This window comes from Callorhinchus milii, unplaced genomic scaffold (genome assembly GCF_018977255.1).
Source record: "Callorhinchus milii isolate IMCB2004 unplaced genomic scaffold, IMCB_Cmil_1.0 Scaffold1, whole genome shotgun sequence".
NCBI classification, from domain to species: domain Eukaryota; kingdom Metazoa; phylum Chordata; class Chondrichthyes; order Chimaeriformes; family Callorhinchidae; genus Callorhinchus; species Callorhinchus milii.
The window spans coordinates 68,733,127-68,759,132 of NW_024704742.1; the positions used below are offsets into that span (position 1 = coordinate 68,733,127).

At 44.6% G+C, this 26,006-nt stretch overlaps 1 protein-coding gene across 1 annotated transcript in view; it reads left to right on the forward strand.

Annotated features, from left to right (window-relative positions):
* The window catches only part of ctnna2 (catenin (cadherin-associated protein), alpha 2), a 140,845-nt gene that overhangs the window by 67,045 nt on the left and 47,794 nt on the right, over nt 1–26,006 (forward strand). The window contains exon 7 of the mRNA XM_042343656.1: nt 19,648–19,753. Coding sequence (XP_042199590.1) covers nt 19,648–19,753 — 106 coding nt within the window. The remainder of the gene's footprint in view (nt 1–19,647; nt 19,754–26,006) is intronic.

Consider the following 26,006-nt stretch of genomic DNA (forward strand, 5'->3'; position numbering starts at 1 on the left):
GAGTTTGCATAGTCGAGCCTGGACGTTATGAATGCAATAAATTTATATAGCGCCCCTCACGGAGAGTAGCGCTTGACAGTGGTGGAACACAACACTCCTCTGTTTACCTAACAGTAAATAGGAATCCGGTTGTTAGTCGATTGGTGGATCACTTTTCCGGGAGTACCAATCCCTCAAAAACAATCATAGAATCTTACAGCACAGAAGGAGGCCATTCGGACCATTGTGCCGGCTCTTTGAAAATGCTATCCAACTAGTCCCAGTCCTAAATAATTAATCCATGACTGTTTTTGGGACCTGATGTACGTATTCGGCTTGAACTCAGCAAGCCAGCCCAGCTGAGCTGCCACAGTCTCTCAGTATTGCTGATAAAGCATTAATAAAACACTGATGGATGTGCTTGTTATTTACTGAGGTCTTTGTTAGTTTAATACATTTTGATTTATTGCTTTGCAAACTTTTAGAGAAGGAAAATCAGGAGCTTGAGGAGGGAGAAAGGAGTGGCTAATGTCATTATGGCTGCAAATGGTTTCATGCTTTCATTAATAACTGCCAACTTGAAACCCATCTTCATAGAGTTGAGTTTTATTGCTTACGCTACTAGAATTATTCACTATTTGTGGAACGTTGCTGCCAGGAAAGTGACTTCCCGGTCCCCCAACAAAATAACAGTCACTACACTTGTAGTGCTTCACAGGATTTACAGTAAAGCGTAGTGACTGGATTTTGTAAGTGAATGTGGCAGCCAATTTGCACAGCAGTGACTCACAAACATCCATGAAATGAATGAACAATTTTAATTTGGGGATTGCTGGGCGGGATACAGGGAGAAACTCCCTTCTCTAAGCATGGGGTTAATGGAATAGGATAGTAGTTGATGCAGTCGCCTCGCAAGTGAGAGGACCTGTTTTTGATTCCCAGGAAGGGTGAAACCTGTCACGATAGGATAAATCTCATAGTCAGATAGGCTTTTGAACACTCGCCGAACTCAGTGCATGTTAAAGGCCCATTCGGTTAAAGGTACCAAAAGTTGAACCTGTTGATCCGTGTCCACATTGTAGAGTCCCATAGGGTAGTGGTTAGAGCACTCGTCTCACAAGCAAGAGGACCCAGGTTCAATTTCATGATGGGGTAAAACATTAGGCAAGTTTCCTTACTCCACACACCTCTGTTTATTTAGCAGTAAGTAGGAACCCAGTTGTTTGTCGATTGGCGGATCGCTTTGTGGGGATAATAATCCCTCAAACAAAAATTGGTTCCTGTTTGTCAGATATTGCTGCGGGCAATTGACTGCCACATTTCTTTGAACAAAATACAGAGTCAATCCACTTTACAATGTATTCTGTGAAGCGCTTTGAGACGTCTCAACGATGTGATGAGGTACTATATCAAATGCAAGGATTATTTATTATTTTGGGTGGGGTAGTGGGCTTGTTTGAACATCTTGCTCTGATATCTGATGCAGGCTTGATGAGCTGAAAGGCATCCTTCTGTTTTGTACGTTTCTATGATCCTAAACTTTAGAGAGTAAAAGTTTGCTTCAGACTCCATACTTGCTATATAGATATTCTGTTTCTCCCACATGAACTCTTAATGACCTTCATTTGTCGAAATACTGCACCAAAACAGCAGAGCATGCATGATAAAGTGAGGCATTGAGGGGGAAGTCTGCAAACCTCATGTCTATTCATGTCTTGTAGATGAGAACCCATCAGGAAAAGAATAGCAGCATGTGTATGCCAATTAATTTCTGGTTTACGGCTAGTTTTATGGTTCAGTACAATATCCGAGATCAAGTGTTTTCGCTGAAGGCTTTGCTAATTTATTGGCAAGTTAGAAGACAATAAGATAGAGGCAGCTGTGTATTAAAACCTTTCTGCATTAGTGGGAGTTATAAAAATACTTGCATTTGATATAGCTCCTCTGGTTGTGGGTTCAAGCCCCACAGCGGGACTTTAAATTCACAGCCAAGATTGACGCACCAGTGCATTGCGTCCTTCGGATGAGACTTTAAACCGAGGCTCCATCAGGAAGATGTTACTAATCGCATGACACTATTTGAAAAGAGAAGGGCGTTTCTCCCAGTGTCAATCCAACATGTAAAATTGACCATTCACATCAAGGCTATTGATGGCGCATTACTGCACAAAATTGACATGATAAGGTGCTATATCAAATGCAAAGATTATTATTGTTACGTCATCGAGGCATTCCAAAAAACTTCACAGGAATTACTGTCAAGTGCAGTTACTATGCATTTGCAGGCAAACAAAGCAGCTATTTTGCATGTAGCCAATGTCCCAAAGCAACCATGAAGTGAATGATCAGTTTTATCTGCCGGATTGTTGGCCAGGGAGAGAAATTCCCTTCTCTTCTCAGTGTTTGTGGTCAGCCCAGCCCTTATCAAAAAATAGCTAATTATAGACAGGATTCAATAACACTTTAATACTAACATAATAATCACATGAGAGAATCATATAGAATTGTTCCAATGTATAATTAAAGTGGAAGTAGAACACTCAGCTAAATAGGGCAGTGGGGAAAGAGTCCATTGTGGCTTTCAAAAAGGAAATAATAATAATCTTTGCATTTGATATAGCGCCTTATCACATTGTTGAAACATCTCAACATACTTCACAGAGTATATTGTAAAATGAATTTGACTGGATTTTGTGGGCAAAACGTAGCAACCAATTGCCCCCAAACAGTCTTGGATTGAGCGAACAATTAAACTTAACAATTTTTGGAGGGATTGTTACATCCAGAAAGTGATCAGTATACAGGTATTTGAAAGAAAGGGCTTGAAGGAGTATGGTAATAAAATGTGGCAATGGGATTGAATTGATCTCCTTCCTCTGGGAGCCAGTGCAAACTCTCTGGACTGAATGGCCTCCTTCTGCGCTGTAGATTTCTATGCTTCTATGCTCTAATCCAAATGGAGGGTTGTGAGAGGCACTGCTCAGCCTCTCACACCCCTCCATTTTGTTGCCACATAGCGATCTAGATTCCTCATGTATTTGCTGACACAATCACAATAAGAAGGGTTCATACAAGTTACACATGCGATAGCAGTTATAAGATTTGATGTCTCATTTATTGCCATTCAAAGATTGATTTGATTTGAAACTCCCTTGCAAAATTCTGATTTGGCCTTCATAGAGTAAGCTCATACATGCCAGCATTGTAAAGGTTAATGCTAGATTTGCAAAAACCTGCATAAATGAACAATAAACTGATAGCATTATGATTATCAACGTGTTCTTCGCAGTCACTGCAATGTTCCAACTAGCTTAAAAATGTACTCTGTCTCGGTGCTGTATTATGAAAGGCCCATTGTGACAGGCAGCCTACATTAGCATTAACAATCCCCATAAAAATTCGATGAATGGGCCAAGTTGTCATAAGTTGCAGTGAAATAATAGGAAACGAAAATAGCTCACGTTGCATTTGGCACTCATTCATCCTGTTTACAGTCTGGATATTATAAGTAAAGTAATGAGTTTCCTCCCACTCTTTCCTGCCAACCCCCACCCCCCCCCCCCGCCCCAAACTCTTGCGTGATGGGCAGCTCACTGAGACAATGTCAATCCATTGAAAATCTTCACTAAATTGTCAGCGCAGCAGAATAGTAGCAGAACAAGATAACATTCATGAACTTGTCCCGGTTGTTAAATTTCTTCCTATTGCTTGCTAACAAAGTGTTCCAGAAACTGTGACAGATAACTCCTGACTTTTAACTCTCCCCAGTTAGTGACAGTCAGGTTTTTGTTCATTTTTTAACCTGATGATTAAGTTTGTAGTCGACAGGGTTTGTGTGTGAACAAAAAAATGACTTTCCACGTAACAAATCATTGTGTAAATATCTTGTATTTGATATACAGTTCAGCCCCTTTATAACATATTTCTTTACACTGTTGACAGGGGCAACTAAATTGGCATATTTTCAGGTCATTCGGCTGTTGATGTCACTTCCTGCAGTGCACATTGCGTGAAGTCGATGAAGACCTGACGGCCCGGAAAGTCGGCCATTTTAGCTTTCTGTGTGTTAAAAATGGCTGACTTCCAGGTTATTAGATCGCATGTGCGGTACACAGGAAGTGACGCTAGCGATGACCTGATAACCCCTTTTTTTTGGACTGGAACCATCAGGCTCACATGGAGTGATTTGGTTGGCTGCATACATGCACAACAACACCAACTATCATGTCCTTATTATAGCATGGGTTGGGATTTTATTTATGCCAATCACAGTGTTATAACGAGGCTTACTCCAGCACTGGAATGTTTCAAAGTGTTTCAAGAGAGTTTTCTGTGAAGTTCAGTGACTGTGTATGTGTAGGTAAACCCAGCAGCTAATTTGTAGCTGAATACGGCAGCCAATTTCCACACAGCAATGTCCCACAAGCAGCCAAGAAGTGAATAATCTTTTTTTTCTCTCTGGAGAAGCTGGCCGGGAGAAGCTCCCTTCTCTTTTAATAACAAGGGATCTTTAACGTTCACTTGAACAGCCAGATGGAACTTTGGTTTAACCAGAGGACAACACCTCTGACGATGCATCTAGAATTACATATATCTCTACCATCGGTGGCCATGCTTTCAACCACTACTCCACAGAACGCTGGAAAACCCTTTCTCTATCCCTATAAATGTTGTTCTTGTTGTTCCCCCTGGACTGGACTGTCAGCCTGTACTGTGAGCTCAGAGCCTCATGGTGGTTACAGGAACCTACGCCTTCTGACTCAGAAGCAGGAATGTTACCAAGTGAGCATAGATGAAGAAAATGCTTTATGCTTTTTGTGGGTCAAATTCTAAAGAGGCAGAAATAATGACTTTACAACCTTGGGGATGAAAAAAAAATTCAGAGTCAGTTTTGAGTCAATCAAAAGCCCTCCACCATCATCAGTAATGGGACTACATCAACAGAAAGTCAATGTACTTAGTATTGAGAAATCTAGTGGTTAATACATAACATGACAAAAGTCATTGGTCAGTGTATTTTGAGAATACAGGAGCAGGAGTCTCATCAGCTATTAAATCCATTACCACTCTCTTGGATTCCATTTTCCTGCATTTATAATGATAATAATAATAATCCTTGCATTTGATATAGCACCTTATCACTTCATTGAGATGTTTCAAAGCACTTCACAGAATGTACTGTAAAGTGGATTGACTGTATATTTTGTGGACTAATTGCACACTGCAGTGTCTTACAAACAGTCGAGAATTGAGTGACCAAATTAGTATTTTTTTAAAGGATTATTACCCCCAGAAAATGATCTGCCAATGGACTAATAACCAGGTACTAATTACCTATTTACTGCTAGGTAAACAGAGGTTTGTGGAATAAGGAAACTTACCTAAGGTTTTTCTCTGGTTGGGAATTGAACTCGGGTCTCTCACTTGCGAGGCGAGTCCTCTAACCAATATGCTACTGGACTCCCATTTGTTTTTAAAAATGCTGCTCAATAATCACAAAGGAGGTTTGGATATAGCTAATACAGTTTTGGCCCATCTGATCTCATGCTTACACAATACCCAACCTACTGTCCTCACGTTATAGCTTCACGCTGTTTGTTAAATGAGTCCAGTGTCCTGGCCTCAGCTACCCTCCTCGTAATCCTGTTCAAGCCATTGATATGTGTGCAATGTAGTTCCTGGTGTCTGACTAAAGCTTGCCCTTCACATCCCTGAACTTACCATAGAACCATAAAAATTGACAGCACAGGAAAAGGCCGTTCAGCCTATTGTGACTTGTGCCCTCTCGCCTTGCTCCTCTTAATACGTCTAGAACTACATAAAGTGGTACAACACAGAAACAGGCCATTCAGCTAAACTAGTCCCTACCGGTGTTTATACTTCACATGAGCTTCCACTCCTCCTAATTGCTTCTCCAAGATGCTAACCCATGTGAAGGGTGCCATATAAATGCAAGTTGTCTTTGTTTTCTCTTTTCCCTGAATAGCCATCAGCCTGGCACAGTTGGTAGCACTCTCACCTCTGAGTCAGGATGTTGTGGATTCAAGCCCCACATCAGGACTTTTACCTCACAGTTCAGGCTGACATCCAGTGCAGTGCTGGGGTTGTACTGATTTGTTCGGGGGTGCTGTCCTTCAGATGAAATATTAAACTGAGGACCAGTCTTTATGTTTTGGTGGTTAAAGATCCCATTACACTATTTGAAAATAGAAATGAGTTTCTCCTGGTGTCCTGAGCAGCAATTCTCCAGATAAATTGGTCACTCACTGGCTGTTTGTGGGACATTGCTATACCTTCAGGTAAGGATATCAAGGGATATCATAGAATCATAGAATTATATAGCACAGAAAGAAGCCATGCGGCCCATCGTGTCTGTGTCTGCTCTTTGAAAAGAGCTATTCAAATCAATCCCACTCCCCCACTCTCTCCCATAGCCCTGCAAACTTGTCCTCCCCCAAATAATGATCTACTTCTCTCTTAAAAGTTGTTATTGAATCAGCTTCCACCACCCTTTCAGGCAATACATCTGAACAACTTGCTGTGTGAAAAGATTTCACCTCACCTCCCCTCTGTTTCTTTTAACAACTATTTTAAATCAGTGTCCTCGGGTTACTGACCCACCCGCCAGTGGAAATGGTTTCTCCTTGTTCACCCTATCGAATCCCCTCATAATTTTGAAAACTTCTATTAAGTCTCCTCTTAACCTTCTCTGCTCCAAGGAGAATAATCCCAGCTTTTCTAACCTATCCTGATAACTGAAGTCCCACATTCCTGGTAAATCTCCTTTGCACCCTCTCCAATACCCTGACATCCTTCCTAAAGTGTGGGGCCCATAACTGAACACATTCTCTCGCTGAGGTCTAACCAGTGTTTTATAAAGGTTCATCATAACTTCCTGACTTTTGTATTCTAGGCCCCTAGTTTGAAAGCCTAGTATACCACATACTTTTTTAACAGCTTTATCTACTTGTCCTGCCACCTTCAAAGATTTGCTGATATGAACCCCCAGGTCTCTCTGTTCCTTCACCCCCTTTAAGATTGTACCATCAGCTTATATTGCCTCTCCTCATTCTTCCTCCCAAAATACCATCACTTCACATTTCTCCACATTAAACTTCATCTGCCACGTGTCTGCCCATTTTACCAGTCTGTCTATGTCCATTTGCAGTCTGCTACTATCCTCCTCACTGTTTATTATTTTTTCCTAGCTTAGTATCATCTGCAAACTTGGAAATTGTACTCCCTATACCCAAGTCTAGGTCGTTTATATAGATCGAAAACAGCAGTGGTCCCAATACTGATCCCTGGGGGACACCACTGCACACTTCCCTCCAGTCAGAAAAACAACCATTCACCTGCTCTCTCTGCTTTCTGTGTCCCAGCCAGTTCTGTATTCATGCTGCCACTGCCCTTTAATACCATGGGCTTCTATTTTGCTTACAAGTCTCTTATTTGGCACTTTATCAAATGTCTTTTAAAAATCCATATATTCTACATCAGCTACACCACCTTCATTCACCCTCTCCGTTACTTCATCAAAAAGCTTTATCAGGTTTTTTAGACATGATTTGCCTTTAACAAATCTATGTTGGCTGTCCTTTATTAACCAATATATTTCTAAGTGAAAATTTATTTTGACCCACATTATAATCTCTAGAAGTTTTCCCACTACCGACGTTAGGCTGACTGGCCTGTAGTTCCTGGGTTTATCCTTCTGCCCCTTTTTGTATAGGTGAGTAACATTTGCAACCCTCCTGGCACCACCCCAGTGTGCAAGGAGGATTGAAAGATTGTGGCTAGAGCCTCCATTATTTCCACCCTTACTTGCCTTCAGTAACCTAGGATGCATCCTGTCCAGACCGGGTGACTTATCTGCCTTGAACACCAACAACCGTTTTAGTACCTCCTCTCGATTTATTCTTATCCAATTTCTCTACCCTCTCCTCCGATACTGTGGCATTGGCAGCATCCTCTTCTTTTGTGAAGACAGATGCAAAGTACTCATTCAGTACGTCAGCCTCCACAAGAAGATTTCCTCTTTGGTCCCTAATTGGCCCACCCTAGCTTTGACTAAACTTTTATTCTTTATATGCTTATGAAATACCTTAGGGTTCCCTTTTATGTTACCTGCTAATCTTTTCTCATACAGTCTCTTTATTTCTCTTATTTCCTTTTTCAGTTCTCCTCTGTACTTTCTATAATCTATTTGATTACCTTCTGTATTTTGGACTTGACATTTATCATAAGCCTCCTTTTTCTGTTTTATTTTAATCCCAATTTCCTAATTCATCCAGGGAAGTTTGGATGCCCTACCTTTTCGCTTTGTGGGAATGTATTTGTTCTGTCCCCGAACTATCTCCTCCTTCCCATCGTTCATTAGCTGTTATGGGGCTAAGGGGCAAAGGTGGATATTTGGAGTTGAGGTACAGATCAGCCATGATCGAATAGAATGGCGGAACAACAACAACAACAACTTGGATTTATAGAGCACCCTCAACGCCGGACGGCATTTCAGAGCGCTTCACAGTAACGGATGCCGGGGCCGAACCAGGAGGAGGGGGAAGAAGGTGACCAAAGGCGAGGTCGAGAAGAAAGGCCTTCAGCCGAGACCTGAAAATAGGAAGAGAGGGGGCGAGGCGAAGGGAGTGAGGAAAAGAGTTCCAGAGCTTCGGGGCGTAGTGGCTGAAGGCACGGCCGCCGATGGTGGAGTGAAGGATTTGGGGGACAAGGAGGAGGCCAGACCCGGTGGAGCGAAGGCAAAGGGCACTGTTGTGAGGAGAGAGGAGGTCAGAGAGGTAGGGGCTTGCAGAGGAGTGGAGGGATTTAAAGACAATAGTGAGGATCTTGAAGTCGATCCTCTCTGGGACAGGCAGCCAGTGCAGTCTGGCGAGGACTGGGGTAATCGGGGAGCGGATTTTGGTGCGGGTAAGAATACGGAGGGCAGAGTTCTGGATGACCTGGATTTTATGAATGGTAGTGGAGGGGAGACCGGCGAGGAGAGCATTTGAATAGTCCAGCCGAGAGGTGACAAAGGCATAGACCAGGGTTTCGGCAGCTTTTGGAGTGAGGTATTGGCAGAGACGGGCGATGTGTCGGAGGTGGAAGAAAGCGGTGCTGGTGAGGAACCGGATGTGGGGGAGGAAGGTTAATTGGGGGTCGAACCTAACGCCTACGCTCGAGGGGCTGAATGATCTACTCCTGTTCCTATGTTCTTATGACCAAATTGGTTGCTGTTTCTGCCTACAAAATACACAGTGACTGCACTTTGCAGTAAATCCTATGAAGCTCTCCGAGATGTTCTCCCGACGTGAAAGGCGCTGTGTCAAATCCGCGGATTATTTTCATGTTACAGTATTTCAGATATCTGAAAATATTGAACCAGCCTAGAACCAGTGCATTGATTGGCACGATCACTAATCCAAAGAAATCCCCCAAACCAGACTGTTGCTCTTTCTTTCTCCCCACCAAAAAAAAAACAGCTTGGATTTGCTACTACAGAGTGCAGCTGTTCGCTGGCTGCCTCGCATTGTTGTATGGACTACCTAATCCTTGCCTGAGTACAATGTGAGTCAGTGTCAGTCAGTATGGGCAATGATGTGCTGTTGAATAAAATTCTACATCTCGACCTGCAGCTCTGAGTCAGAATCCAACTCCTTTGTTAGTCTAGTGCAATCAGTTGTTGAGAATCTTTGCGACTGGAAAATTGACCTGGAGCGAAATGAATGAGCACGAAATGACAGAGCATGCTGAGGCTCGGGCTATTTTTCCTGAGCTCATGTCTTTTTACAGCTGGCTTTTGTAAGATGCCCAACCGGTGAGAAATGTGGTCACAGTATGGAGTTTTATGCTCTGTTGATGAATAAGGGCTGCACTCAGCGCCTGCAATAGAGACTGAAATTACATCGGTGAATGAACTGCTTGTCAGTGGGGAGCCTCCTGGTCGTGCTTCACTATCGCACTCGTGACCTTTCCATCGCACGCGCTGTGGATTCATAAAACATCCCACTTACAGCCTTTCTTGTATGTCCTCTTGTACAACAATGACGTGCAGCTCATACCATCAGAATCAATACTATTCAGCATCTTCTATCACAGTCAGGGAGAAAAACATCAAGTGTCTGCCCATTGCCTCACCATTTATCTTCTGTCCTTTTCTTTAGTGGCTTTTTAATAATAATAATCCTTGCATTTGATATAGCACCTTATCACACTGTTGACATGTCTCAGAGTGCTTCACAGAATAAACTGTAAAATGAATGGACTGTATATTTTTGGGGCGAAACATGAAAGCCAGCTGCACACAACACCATCCCACAAACAGTCATGGATTCAGTGACTAAATTACTATTATTATTTTTTTATAAGCGATTTTTATCCCTGGAATGCAATCCGCCAATCGACTAACTACTGGGTTCTTACTAGGTAAACAGAGGCCTGTGGAGTAAGAAAACTAGCCAAAGGTTTCGACCCACTTGGGAATCAAACCTGGGTCCTCTCACTTGCGAGGCGCATGCTCTGAGCAATACACTACAGGACTTCCTGGTACTCACTATTGCCAGCCAACTTAATGTAGCCGACTGACTGAATGCATTGTACCTTGCATGGGAAGCTTTCCCATCTTGCATGGGAAGCTTTACCGAATTCCTGTTTTACTGGATCCCGAGGTTTGATTAGTTGCGATGCTTTTTGTTTGTAGCGTAGCCCGTACTGGTCTGCTTCCCAGACTGCTGCCCGAGCGATCAATGGCTGCAGATTGTGGAGAAGTGAGGCCTCCATAGTTAGCTGGAATGTGCTAAGGGCAGCCTGCCTCCTGCACTGTGGGGCAGTTGCTAAGATGAAAGGCAGGTTTGGAGCCAGAGTTGCCATAGGTTCCATCTCAGATAATTTTTAATATCTCCATTAATATGTTTGGGCACGCCACGCAAGCTAAGTTTGTACATTCTCCACCCAATCTTGTACCTAGCAGGAAGTAGGAGTGGGATTGATTTGAATAGCTCTTTTCAAAGAGCAGACACAGACACGATGGGCCGCATGGCTTCTTTCTGTGCTATATAATTCTATGATATCCCTTGATATCCTTACCAGAAGATATAGCAATGTCCCACAAACAGCCAGTGAGTGACCAATGTTATCTGGAGAATTGCTGCTCAGGAAGTAGGAATCTGGTTGTTAGTCAATTGGCGGATCACTTACTGGGGGTAATAATCCCTTCCAAAAAAAATAATAATTATTTGGTCAATCAATCCATGACTGTTTGTGGGACAGCAATGGACTGCATGTTTTGCCTACAAATTCACTTTACAGTGTATCCTGTGAAGGTCTTTGAGGTGTCTAAACAGCATGATAAGATGCTATATCAAATGCAAAGATTATTATTTTTATTATACTTGTCTAACCTGTATAATAATGCATGATGTGAATGAAGCATGTGACACGCATGAAGTGTATTAAAAGTGAAATTAAGACCGCGCAGAAATGTGCAAAAATTCTTGCAATCGGTCATATTTACAAAGCAGAAAACTAGACTCCAAATTAAGAATTGGTGTAAGGATTACTCACAACTCTGCCAAGCTTAAATTTTGAGACATAATTGTCTCACGGACTAAGTCTAGGAGGAATTGTTCGCCCAATGATTTGCCTTGCAGGCCTAAGGCTGAGACCACCAATGAAATAATGTTTTACTGTTAAAGCCACACACAGTGTAAATCCAGAGCAAGGGAATTGATCCAGTCTCCATTCAAAAGTACAACACCCCGAGGCAGTTCTGTAATTGGGTAAAAATTCCGCCAGGATCTAGAATTATGCTGTTAACTTTAGCATTTCAGAGCGTGTGGAATTTGACAAATTGTTGGATTCAGTTTTAAGCCTGAAGACCATTCTCTTCGACCGTGCTTACGGTCACCTCCCAACTCCCCCGCAAGGAGAAGTGCTCAGCCACTGTCAAGCGCTCTGGGACGCTACCCTGCATGAGGGGCGCTGTACAATTGTAAGTTGTTCTTGTTCAATTTGAAACCCATTTTGTTTTCTGCCATTCTTAAAAGAAACTACAGAAAAATGCCTTGAAAATGAAAGGCTGTGTTTAAGAATTTGGCAAATTTTGGACACTTTGTGTTAGTAGAGTAAATCAAGACCTGAGTGGAATTTTTAGGGTTACGTGGATGATACCAGGGCTGGCAGGTTACTGCTATCAGGATAGACTCGATAGGTTGGACCTTTTTTCACTAGAGAAGAGATGTTTAAGGGAAGGATCTAACAGAAGTGTTGAAGGTTAACATGAATAGGCTGTTTCCACTGGTTGGGGAGTCCAGAACCAGGGGACACAACAACAACAACAGGATTCCATTTATAGAGCGCCTTTCACGTTAGGAGGACGTCCCAAGGCGCTGTACAGTTGGGTCAGGACCCGAGCAGGGGGGAAATGGTCAGGGTGAGGGGAGGGAAGGGAGGGAGCGAGGAGGGGGTAGAGAGTCGAGAGTGGAGCCGAAGGCTCGGTCAAAGATAAATATAAGATAGTGGCTAGGGTAACAAAAAGAGAAATTAGGAGGAACTACTTCACCCAGATGGTGGTGAGATTGTGGAACTTGCTGCCTGAAGCTTTGGTTGAATCAGATAGTGTAGATGTATTCAGAAGCAAGCTAGACCTTCACCTGAGGGAGAGAAAAATAGAAGGATATGGGAGGGTGTGAGGAGTGAGTGAAGACGTGTGTGGAATATAAACAGTGGCATGGATTGGTTGGGTCGAACGGCCTGTTTCTGTGCTGTACATTAAAATAATAATAATCCTTGAATTTGATATAATGCTTTATCAGTTCAAGACATCTCAAACTACTGCACAGGATATACTGTAAACTGGATTGACTGTATTGTGTGGGCCAAATGCGACAGCAAGTTTGTGCACAGAAATGGCTCACAAACAGCCATGAAGTGAGTGACCAATTTTATTGGGGGATTGTTGGCCAGGATACCAGGAGAGAAACTCTCTTCTCTTTTCAACAACTGCCATGGGATCTCTAATGTCCAACTGAACAGGCAGACAGGACCTTGGTTTAACATCTTATCCAAAATACTGCATCTCTGACAATGCAGATTCCCCTCACTACTGCATTGAAGTGTCAGAATAAGCTATGTGGATTCTGGCCTCACAACCACTGGGAGGTGAATAACCCAATTTATTTGCAGTGCTGTATTATTTGGGGGGCAGGACATCAGAAGAAACTTTCTTCTGCAATAGTGTCATAGGATCTTTAATATTCACTTCAACAGTTAGATGGAAAGTCACTTTAACATACCATCCAGAGGATAGAACCTTGAAAGCCTGTGAAAGCACTCCACCACGCTCCCCCATCAGTACGATACTGGAGTATCAGCTTAGACATAATAATAATCTTTGCATTTGATACAGCGCATTATCACATCCTGAAAATGTCTCAAAGCGCTTCACAGAATATACTGTAAAGTGAATTGATTATATTTTTGTGGGCGAAAAGCGGCAGCCAATTGCGCACAGCAGTATCCCACAAAGAGTTGTGGATTAAAGTGACCAATTTATTATTTTTTTTGAAGGAATTATTACCCCCAAAAAAGCGATCCACCAATCGACTAACAACTGGGTGAATATGTACTGCTAGGTAAACAGAGGCGTGTCCAGTAAGGAAACTTTCCCAGCATTTCGCTCTGCCTGGGATCGAACCCAGGACTCTTGCTTTGCAATGCGAATGCTCCAACCACTAAGCTACAGGACTTCACAGGAATTACATGGGAATTAATTCCTCAGCTATCCTGCTCAGAGGTGAGGTGCTTACCAACTGAGTCAAGTCGAGCCCTAGGTGAAGACAATATGACATTTACAACATTTGAAACTCACACATGTGTTGAAGATTTGCTGGTAATATTAATAATTCTTGTATGTGAATCCATGACACCATCTACCTATTAAGGAACCCATGGCACAACTCCAAAAGTGAAGTCGTTTACCCTGGTGTCCTGGCCAACAATGCCACAGATAAAATTGCTCACACATCTCATTAGCTCTTGTGGGATGTTGCCGTGTGTGAATTGGCTGCTACTTTTCCCTACAAAATTCACAGTCACTACACCTTGCAGTAAAAATCTTGTGAAGCACTTTGAGACATTCTGATGTGAAAGGCACTGAATCAAAATGCAGGGTTGATTTATATTTAAAAATTCCCACAATTCTGCGCGATTTAAAATTTTAAGGTAAATGTTTTCACAGGCTAAAAAGGAGTGGAATTTCAGGCACCCGATTATGAAAAGAAAATAATCGTTTGAACTAATAAGGGGAGAAAGTGACAGAAGAGTATATGGCAAAAATAAAGATCGATTTAAAGATGGCCAAGGCAGCAAACTGCGCAGTGGGTTTGGCAAGACATTAAGTGAGCAGCGAAAAGGTAACTTCTTTCTTCACGGGAATCAGTTCTGAGCTGACAGAATTTTCAGTTTGATCGAGTCCAATGCTGCAAGGCAGCAGCCCATCGAATCTTATACGTTGGCATCGTAATGCAACAACAACAACAACAACAACAAGATTCCATTTATAAAGCGCCTTTCACGTCAGGAGGACAACAACAACAACAACAACAAGATTCCATTTATAGAGCGCCTTTCACGTCAGGAGGACGTCCCAAGGCGCTGCACAGTTGGGTCATGACCCGAGCAGGGGGGAAATGGTCAGGGTGAGGGGAGGGAAGGGAGGGAGAGAGGAGGGGGGAAATGGTCAGGGTGAGGGGAGGGAAGGGAGGGAGCGAGGAGGAGGAAGAGAGTCGAGAGGGGAGCTGAAGGCACGGTCAAAGAGAAAGGTTTTGAGACCGGCCTTGAAGGAGGAAAGGGAGGAAGCAAGGCGAAGGCACTGGGGGATGGAGTTCCAGAGCCTGGGGGCTGAGAGGCTGAAGGCCCGACCACCGATGGTAGGGCGGTTGGGGCGGGGGACGTGGAGCAGACCGGAGCCAGAGGAACGGAGGGTACGGGCAGGTAGGTAGGGGGATAGTAGGTCGGAGAGGTAGGAGGGAGCAAGGCCGTGAATGGCCTTGTAGGTGAGGATGAGGATCTTGAATTCGATCCTCTGGGGGATGGGGAGCCAGTGGAGGCGAGCGAGGGTGGGAGTGATGTGGTCCCGAAGCCTGGTGCGGGACAGTACACGAGCTGCAGAGTTCTGAATGACCTGCAGTGTGGAGGGAGGTGGCGGGAAGGCCGGCGAGGAGAGAGTTCCCATAGTCCAGCCTTGAGGTGACAAAGGCGTGGACCAGAGTTTCAGCAGCGTGAGGGGTGAGGTAATGCCGTAGTCTGGCGATGTTCCGGAGGTGGTGGAAGGCGGTGCCAGTTGTGGTGCGGATGTGAGGGAGAAAGGACAGCTCAGGGTCGAACAAAACGCCGAGGTTCCTGACTGGCTTTGAGAGGTGGAGAGTGCAGCCTTGGATGCTGATGGTGTCAGCGCCTGAGGTGCGGAAGCGCTGACGTGAGCCAATCAGGAGGGCCTCGGTTTTTCGCACGTTGAGCTGAAGAAAGTTGTCTCTCGTCCAGGACTCAATGTCGGACAGGCAGTCTGTCAGGACATCGGTGGTCGTGGAGTTGAGAGTAGAGGAGGAAAGGTAGAGTTGGGTGTCATCCGCATACATGTGGAAGTTAACTCCATGTCTGCGGATGATGTCACCGAGGGGGAGCATATAGAGGGTGAAGAGGAGGGGACCGAGGACAGAGCCCTGAGGGACACCACATGAGACAGTACAGGGGGGTGGAGTGCTACAATGGAGTAGCAATGCAATGCTACTCTCGAGGACCACGAGGCACGTAGACAGATAAAGTGGATGAGATTATGGAAAGAGGCTTATAGAGAGCTGGCTGGTTACTAGCCAAGTGACGCGTCAAAGCACAAGACTGAGTGTGGACTTAATTGCTTAGAGGTGCACAGCTCTGATCAAATATGTATGTGGCTTTAGGAAAAATATTCTCCTCTGGAGCTCTGAAAGTTCACCTAGTCTTAGCTAATTTGTTTAGTCTCAGTCTATAAGGCTATTTTGTCTAAAAATGTCTCTCCCTCTAGCCCCTCCGCCTTGCCCCCTCCTTCCACATCTTCAGGTCACACCTGAAGACCCTCCGCTTCGACCATGCTTACGGTCACCACACCCCGCTCAGCATCGTGCTCGATCACTGTCAAGTGCTCTGCGTGAAGGTGACATATAAATGCAAGTTGTTGTTAAAATTTAGGGTTCTGCAGAAGGGTAGAAAATTCTTAAATTCACCCCGAATTTGGAAGCTGGTTTCTTCTGCAATTCTTATAAAGAAAAATTGGGAAATGTATTTTAGAGTTTTTCTCTATTCTGTGCCGTTTAAAATTGTAATACAAAGTGATTGGGTCTCATACAACTGGTTGACCAAAAAAAGACACAGTGATCTTACTGGTTAAGACTTAGTGAAATTTCAGGCTTCTGGAGAGGTTGATAATAATAATAATCATAATAATCATAATAATCATAATGATCTCTGCATCTGAACCAGCACTTTCACTTGGGATGCAGGTCTCAAAGCTCTTGATCAAAGCACTTCACAGGATTTAATATAAAGTGGAGTGACTATGTGTTGATGAATGAATAAATTGGCAGCCAATTTGCACAGAGCAATGTCCCACAAACAGTCATGAATGATCAATTTTATTTGGGGGATTGCCAGCCAGGACACTGGGAGATGGAAACTCCCTTCTCTTTTCGCATAATGCCATGGTATCATTAACTATCCATCTGAATGGGCAGATGGGACCTCAGTTTAACATTTGGGCGGTCCCAGGTCGGAGTTGGACCGGTGGGAGGTGATGGTTGGCTCGGGAAGGCCGCAAGATTTCCGGGCCGCGGTCTAGCCGGAAGAGGTGAAGCTTGGGGCTCGAGTTGGGGCCCCATGTGGGGTTGGGGGGTTAGCCCCTCCCTCTCTATTGTTTAGCTCCTCACCCTCCTTATGTATATAATTGTATATAATAATCTATACGAATAAAGGTGCAATGTCTGTCTGTGTGTCTGTCCGCCAATAACACAATAACTGATTGACATAGACATAATTTATACCTCACCGGAAAGGTCTTTCATGGGAGAGTGTCATGGGCATACTTCTTTTGAGGGGTAGCTCCTATCATTGATGAGCTGTGACCTAAACAAGCTCATCACACATGTATGGCAGTTTGGGTTAAGGTGTGTACACAGGGTTTATGGCATGTTAAATGCTTTGTGAGTTGTATCACTGAAATCTACATTCCCTATTGGATCCTTTGCTTGCAAGCACAGCTGTAACGGTTATAGCTTATGCATTATAAAATGCCGCAAACTTCGCCCCATTATTTCTTGAGTTGTTACTTCTTTAAAGGAGCATCTTAGAAATCTATTTCGAACTTCGGGAGTGCGGTACCAAGGCTGGCCAGCCGGAGAGAGGCCAACAACATTGTGTATGTGTAAAGGGCCCATTGCCATGGTAACAAGAAACAACAACAAGATTGCCTCAACTGTCAAAAACGTCACTGGCCACCACTGAAAATGAATATTATAATGCAATTTGCATTCATATGGCGTCTTTCATGTCGGGAAGATGTCTCAAAGTCCTTAACAATGCTTGGTGGGCGCCCGAGCTGGGGGTGGGAGCTGCCAGAGGTGGAGGGCAAGGGGGGGGGGTTGGAGGAGGGAAGATGACCGAAGGCACAGTCCAAATGGAAGGCCTTGAGACAGGCCTTGAAGGAGGCAAGAGAGAGGCTGAGGTGGAGGGGCTCTCGGATGGAGTTCCAGAGGGTGCCGACGGCCGATAGTGGAGCAGCCAGGGTGGGGGATGTGGAGCAGGCCAGTGCCTGTACAGTGGAGGGAGCGGACAGGTTGGTGAAGTTTTAATAGGACACAGGATCTTACGGCTTTCAGGACTCTTTTAGGTAAACAGGGAGGGAGAGTGTGTGTATTCCACTCCAGACATGAGGAATTCTCCATGTATGGAGGTAGCATACATATGGAACTCAATCTGGTTTGAATACTCGTAAGAATTGTGATGGGTTGCTGTGTGTATCAGACATCCCGCTGACAAAAAAAGGAAAAGTCCCGGAGTTCCAAAATGCAGCATTGTATCCACATTGGAAAGGAAATCCAGAACAATACTCGCAGATACATCCGATAGAATTGGTCATTCATTTAATGCTGTTTGTGGGCAAATGGGTTGCCGCATTCTCCTATAAATACAGTCACTACACTTCGCCATAAAATCCTTCAAAGCACTTTAATAATATTAATCCTTGCTTTGATATTGCGCGGTATCACATCATCAAGACAACTCAAAAGCGCTTCCCAGATATATTGTAAAGTGAATTGACTGTATTTTGTGGACGCAGATGGCAGACAGTTGCACACAGCAGTGTCCCACAGACAGCCATGGAGTGAGTGACCAATTTTATTTTGGGGATTTATTAGCCAGGACACAAGGAGAAACTCCCTTCTCTTTTTGAATAGTGCCATGGGGTCTTTAACAACCACCTGCAGGTAGACGGGACCTTGGTGTAACATCTCATCCGAAAGACTTCAACTCGACATGCAATACATCCCCAGCACTGCATTGCAGTGTCAGCTTAGACTATGTGAGTTCAAGTCCCAGCGTGGGATTTGAACCCCCATACTTCTGACTCAGAGACGAGACTGCTATACCAAGTACAAGGCTTATTATAATATGAAAGCGGTAAAATTCATTTGCCCTTTTGATGAAACACAGTGTTCAAGTGCGGCCTTTTTGCTGGGATACCTTTGATTCTATAATTCCCACATTGGACCAGCTGTGTATGAGGATCAATGGATGACGCTTAAAGACTGGTTAACATCAATAGAAAAAAGAAAGTTAGGCTTGGTTACAAAGCCACCAATTTGCTATTGCACAGTTGGAGCATGATACAGTTGGCACAACATGAGTGGAAACAGCATATACATTAGATGGCAGGAAGGTGATAATTTTCAGTGCTTACTGATTTTCACTCTCCGAATCGTGAGCTGTCTGTGCAGCCACCCAACATCTGAATATGTTAAACAGCAGAGCAAGAAAAGTTAAGCAATGAAATTGCAAACTCGTTCATCGATCCCATCTTGGTGGAGTCCTGTACTGTGTTGATTAGAGCACTCGCCTCGCAAGTGAGAGGACCTGGGTTTGATTTTAAACCGAGGTCCAGTCTGCCTCTTCAGGGGGATGTTAGTGCCTGTGGCACTATAATAATAATAATAATCATTGCATTTGATGTAGCGCCTTATCACGCCTTCTAGACGACTCAAAGCGCTTCACAGAATATACTGTAAAGTGAATTGACTATGTTTTGTGAGCGAAACGTGGCAGCCAATTGCTCGCAGCAGTGTCCAACAAACAGTCATGGATTAAGAGACCACATTGTTTTTTGAAGGAATTATTACCCCCAGAAAGTGATCCGCCATTCGACTAACAACCAGCTTCCTATTTACTGCTCGGGAATGGAACCCTGGTCTATCGCTTGTGAGGCAAGTGTTTTAACGACTAACCTATGGCGAAAAGAAAAGGGAGTTTGATGTGATAAGGCATTACAGCAAATGTAAGGATTATTATTTTGTGATATTATGAGAACACAACATTTTTTAACAAGGAGATTTATGTGCTTTTATGTGTCATTCTTATATTTTGTAGGGGCAAGGGACCACTAAAAAATACATCCGATGTGATCAATGCAGCCAAGAAGATTGCTGAGGCTGGGTCCAGGATGGATAAGCTGGCTCGAGCTGTTGCTGACCAGGTGCTGTATTAATGGAGTTATTGAAATGCTTTTCACAGGGTATTCAGTGATGATTAATCCAAGTGGCTTAAAGAAACAGGTAATGAGAGAGTTTATGAGTGGAGCATGCGATAAGATGCTTCCCCCTTGGTTTATAAAGATTTATAAAGAATATGCAGCACGGAAACAGGCAACTCGACCCATTTGGTCCATGCAGGTGTTTATACTCCACCCATCTCTCCGCCAACTGCTTACCCCCTACTATATCCTTTTCCCTTCTCCCTCATATATGTATCTACCTTCCTCTTAAATGTATCTCATTACCCTCTGTGTGAAGTAGTTCCTCCTATATTCTCTTTTAGATCCCCTAGTCGCTATCGTATTGCCAACAAGTGGGAACCGCCTATTTATTAATAACCTTAGCGAATTTTGAATAGCTCTAAGAGATTTAAACGTCTCTCTTAAACGTCAACAATCTTCCAGATAAAGTTGCATATGCACCTTATGGCTGTTTGTGGGACACTGCTGTGTGCAGATTGGCTGCAGCGTTTGCTACAAATCCTCAGTCACTACGGTTCACTGTAAAATCTTGTGAAGCACTTTGAGATGTCTCAAGACATGATAATGGAGTCTCGTGGAGTCCTGTAGCTCAGTGGTTAGAGCACTCGCTTTGCAAGCGAGAGACCTGAGTTCAATTCCAAGCAGAGGGTGAAACCTTGGGCAAGTTTCCTTACTCCACACGCCTAATAATAATCCCTCCAAAACCAAAAACAATAATAAATTGGTCATTTTCAATCTACGACTGTTTGTGGGACATTGCTTTGCGCAATTGGCTGCCGCGTTCGCCCACAAATATACAGTCAATTCACTTTACAGTGTGTTCTGTGAAGCGCTTTGGGACGTCCTCCCGACGTGAAAAGCGCTATATCAAATGCAAGGATTATTATTATTATTAATGTGCTATATCAAACGCAAAGTTTATTATTATTATTTCAAAGCACAAGGATTAACATGAAAGATTCTTGGGAAGTAAAGTTTATAAAGACTTGGGAGCAAAGACATTAAAGGGAGTAAAGAAAAGACAAAGGGGATGAAAAGAGCTGCCATGTACTAATAAACTGGTGAAGGAGGCTCGACAGGCTGAATGACTTCCTGTTTCTGTTATAAACGAAGATCTTTGTACTCGTACTCTTGTTTAATCCACTCTTGTTATGTGCACAAGGCATTTAATACTGTTGGTCAGAGGCAGCCTGGAAGCGGATCTGTTCTATCGATTCTCCTGTTCAGTAATGTCACTGCTTTAATGTAGCCTCTATCCCACATGTCATTGGAGATAGGACTCTGCATAAAATACATGCTCCCAATTTGTCACTGAGTAAACCACAGGACCCAGAGTAGATAAGACTGAGAGACACTGTGGAGGTTTATAACATTGTGGATTAGGCGGCAATTCGGAGGACTAAGTGTTCCCTTCAGTGAACAATTGTTTAGGTCATTCAATGTGTCTAGAGATCAAAAGAGAGATGTTCAGAGAAATATTTTTACACAGAGGATTATTAGGACATTGACAAATGCCTTATGAAAAACTGGTTGGAACATAATCCATAAATAGCTGTTGAAAGGAAGACAATGAAAAAATATATAAGAGTATGGGAAAGGGCAGGGAGTGGCACTAAACTGATCGGTCAGACAGAGATTTTTTTTCAGTCAGTTGGGTGGCTCACACAGGCAGAAACCCATCCCTATGTTTAAAAGTATCCAACCCAGAATGAGAATTCCAAATATGTACGTTACTGACAAATTTTGCTGTGTCTAGAATGAAATGCAGACTCTTCCTGGAGGGGCGCACCCTGCTTACCTAATTCCAGAGAGCATTAGGCATGTGTAATGCTTTACAAGCAGCCATCATCCCCCCCATCCTTAAAACACCCTCCCTGGACCCATTCCTGCTCTTAAATTACCGCCCCATCTCTAACCTCCCTTTCCTCTCCAAGGTCCTGGAATGAGTTGTTGCTTCCTCTCCCGCCACTCTCTTCACGAACCCCTCCAACTGGGTTTCTGTGCCACCAACAGCACAAAAACAGCTTTGGTCAAGTGACAAATGATATTTTATCCATCTGTGACCAGGGCTCCCTCTGCCTCCCCGTCTTCTTTGACCTCTCTGCTGCCTTCAATACCGTTGACCACTCTATCCTCCTCCACTACCTCTCCTCTCACCTTAACCTCCATGGTTCTGTCCTTGACTGTATCAGTTTCTACCTCTCACGCCATCTCCACTTCATTTCCACAAATAGCTAACAACAACAAAAACTTGGAGTTATATAGCGCCCTCTACGCCGGACGGTGTCTCAGAGCGCTTTACAGTTTAGGATCCCGGGGCCGAGCCAGGGGGAGGGGGAGGAGGGGAGGGGAAGATGACCAAAGGCGCGGTCAAAAAGAAAGATCTTCAGCAGAGACCTGAAAATGGGAAGGGAGGGAGCGAGACGAAGGGAGTGAGGAAGGCAGTTCCAGAGCCTCGGGGCATAGTGGCTGAAGGGCATGGCCGCCGAGGATGGAGCGGAGGACTCGGGGGACGAGGAGGAGGCCAGACCCGGAGGAACGAAGGCAACGGGTACTGTTTTGAGGAGAGAGGAGGTCAGAGAGGTAGTGGGTGCAGAGGAGTGCAGGGACTTGAATACGAGGGTGAGGATCTTAAAGTGGATCCTCTCTGGAACATGCAGCCAGTGCAGTCTGGCAAGGACTGGGGTGATCGGGGAGCGGAGTTTGGTGCGAGTGAGAATGCGGGCGGCAGAGTTCTGAGTGAGTTGGATTTTATGGATGGTAGTGGATGGGAGACCGGCGAGAAGGGCGTTGGTGTAGTCCAGCCGAGAGGTGACAAAGGCATGGACCAGAGTTTCAGCAGCTTTTGGCGGGAGGTATTGGCGGAGACAGGCGTTGCGACGGAGGTGGAAAAAGGCGGTGCTGGTAAGGGACCGGATGAGGAAGGATGATTGGAGGTCGAACCTGATGCCTAGGTTGCGTATGGGTTCGGAGAGTTTTAGGGGGAGGTCGGGTAGGTGGAGGAGGTGAGAACCATGAGATTTTAGACGTTGACAAGAGCCGAAGAGTATGGCTTCCGTCTTTTCAACGTTCAACTGAAGGAAGTTTGCGCTCATCCAGCCCCTGAGGTCTGACAGGCAGACTGACAGAACATCAGGGGACTTGGGGGTCGCAAAGAGAGGTGGAAAAGTAGAGTTGGGTGTCATCTGCATACATGTGGAAATGTACCCCATGTCTGCAGATGACATCCCCAAGAGGAAGCATGTAGATCAGAAAGAGGAAGGGTCCAAGGATGGATCCTTGGGGTACCCCACAGATGACCGGATAAGAGCGGGAGGAGAAGCCGTTTATGCAGATGTACTGCTGGCGGTTTGTGAGGTAGGTCTCGAACCAGGCGAGTGCGGTCCCACTGAGGTGGATGACGGAGGAAAGGCGGTGGAGGAGGATGGCGTGATCAACTGTGTCGAACACGACGGAGAGATTCAGGAGGACAAGGAGGCAGAGAGATCCCTGGTCACAGATAGAGAGGATGTCTTTTGTGACTTTCACAAGCGCAGTCTCTGTACTGTGGGCAGAGCAGAAACCAGACTGGAGGGGTTCGAAGAGGGAGTGGGAGGAGAGGTGTGCACGGAGTTGGTTGGCCACAACCCGTTCTAGAGCTTTTGAGAGAAAGGACAGGTTAGAAATAGGGTGGTAATGGCTGGGGTTTGAGGGATCTAGGGAAGTTTTTTTCAGGAGGGGCGTGATGACAGCAGTTTTGAGGGAAGCAGGGACTGATCCGGAGGAGAGGGACAGATTGATGATGTCAGCCAGTAGTGGGCAGAGGAGGGGGAGCTGGGTGACCAGTAAGTTGGTGGGGAGTGGGTCGAGGCAGCAGGAGGTGGGTTTCATGGAGGTGAAGGTGGGTGAGAGGGAGGAGGGAGAGATGGGGAGGAAAGAGTGTAGAAAGGGGGTGGTGGTAGGAGCAGATGATGAGGGTGACAGAGAGGGTGTGGTGGAGGGTGACAAGGGGCAGGAGGATGAGGCTGCCTGGCGGATGTTGAGTATTCTAGCAGAAAAGAAATCCATGACCTCCTCGCACTTGGCATTTCATACAAAGATTGAGGAGGCCTGAGGGGGGGCACGGAAGAGGTAGTGGGTGGTGGAAAAAAGGATTTGGGGATTGTTTTTGGCCTCCAAGATGATGTTGGAGTAGAAGGCTGTTTTTGCGCGTCAAAGAATGACGGTAGCTGTGGAGGTGCTCAAGCCACAGTTGGCGGTGAACTGTCAGGCCAGTTTTCCTCCATGTGCGCTCGAGCAGACGGGTTTGGGATTTTTGGCGGCGGAGATGGTTGTTGTACCAGGGGGCTTGGGTAGGTTTGGAGATGGTCCTAGATTTTAGGGGGATGAGGGAGTTGAAAGTGGAGGAGAGACGATCATGGAGCAGCTGGACGGCTGCTTCAGGATCTCCACGGGTGGAAGGCCAGACGGATAGGATATCTTATGATGAGAGGGCCTTTGTGAGGGTCTCAAGGGGTAGCCTTTTTCAAAGGCGATGGTTGAGGGCTTGGTGGAGGAGAGAGGGATGTGAGAGGAGAAGGAGATGAAAAAGTTGTCCGAGATGGCCTTGTCCACTATGCTGAGGTTGGAAATGTCAAGGCTGTGGGTGATGATGAGGTCAAGTGCATGACCACGGTTGTGGGTGGGTGAGTTTATATGTAGGGTAAGATTAAGGGAGGAGAGGAGCGCAGTGAAAATCAGCAGAAGTGGTGCAGGGGGAGTTTAGGTGGAGGTTGAAATCGCCCATTATGAGTTCCTCCTCTAGCTCCTGCACATTCTTGTGCAGCGTTCCTCAGGGCTCTGTTCTTGGTCCCCTCCTTTTTAGTATCTATATGCTCCCTCTTGGTGACATCAGCCACAGACATGGGGTCAACTTTCACATGTATGCGGATGACACTCAACTGTACCTCTCTGCCTCCACCCCCGACTGTTGGACCACTGCTGTCCTGAAGGAATGTCTGTCAGACATCAAGTTTTGGATGAGAGCTAACTTTCTATGATTTTATTTGACGATCTGGAATGCACCGCCTGAAATGGTGCTGGAAGCAGATTCGACAGTAGATTTCAAAATCGAATTCGATAGTTACTTGCAAAGGAAAAAATTGCAGGGTTATGGGGTATGAGCGGGGGAGTGGGACTAGTTGAAAAAACCAGCACAAGCACAATTGGTCTCCTTCTGTGCTGTAAGATTTTATGATTCTATGATTTCAAGGTATCATATGTTCTCACAATTCTGATACAAGATAATTAATTCCAAACTTTCCTAGGAATCTACTTGAGTTAATTTTTTACATTGCATTTTAAACAACAACAAATTGAATAGTACCTTTCACGTCAAGAGGATGTCCTAAGGTGCTGGGAAAGATATAATAAATAGAATATATTTTAATCAGAGGTGAGATACGATTTGGACCACAGATTGCTGGAAACAGACCATACCATCCATTAAAAGTCTGCGCTGGTGTTTTTCTCCTTGTGAGCCACCAAGTTCCTCCAACTTGTACCGTCATTCAGATGAGACATTAAACCGATGTCCTGTGTGCCTGTCCATGTGCACATTAAAGATGTTGTGGCTCTACTTGAAAAGAGAAGGGAGTTTCTCCTGGCAAACAGTTATCTAAATAAATTGACTGTTTGTGGGATATTGCTATGCACCACATCCATCTACACATTAGATAGTCACTATACCTTACAATTTGTGAAGCGCTTTAAGCCATCCTCATCATGTGAAAGACACCATATCAAATGCAAGGAATATTATTATTATTTATTATTATCATCACAAGGCTGCATTTCCCCACTAATATTCCAGTGAGGCCTTTTGTATGTGTTATTCTGCATAATGTTAAACATTTTCAAACACAGTACAGCACGGCAACAAGCCACTCGACCCAACCAGTCTGTGCCAGTGGTTTTACTCAACATGGGCCTCCACCCATTCCTTACTCCCTCCCATGCCCGTCTATTCCCCTGTAATCCAGTGTCTTGTATATGCAAACCCAATATTTGATTAGCCTTATTAACAACAGCCTGGAATTCTCAAGATGCTTTTAGTGGATGATTGATAGTCCCATCAAGCTGTTTTCTTTTTCCACCTGTGTAAATGGCCAACCATCCATTGCATGCACATGATTGATATTTGCTGCCAGTGTGAATTATCCTGCATTTTCCCATATTAAATGCATCTGTTATTCCA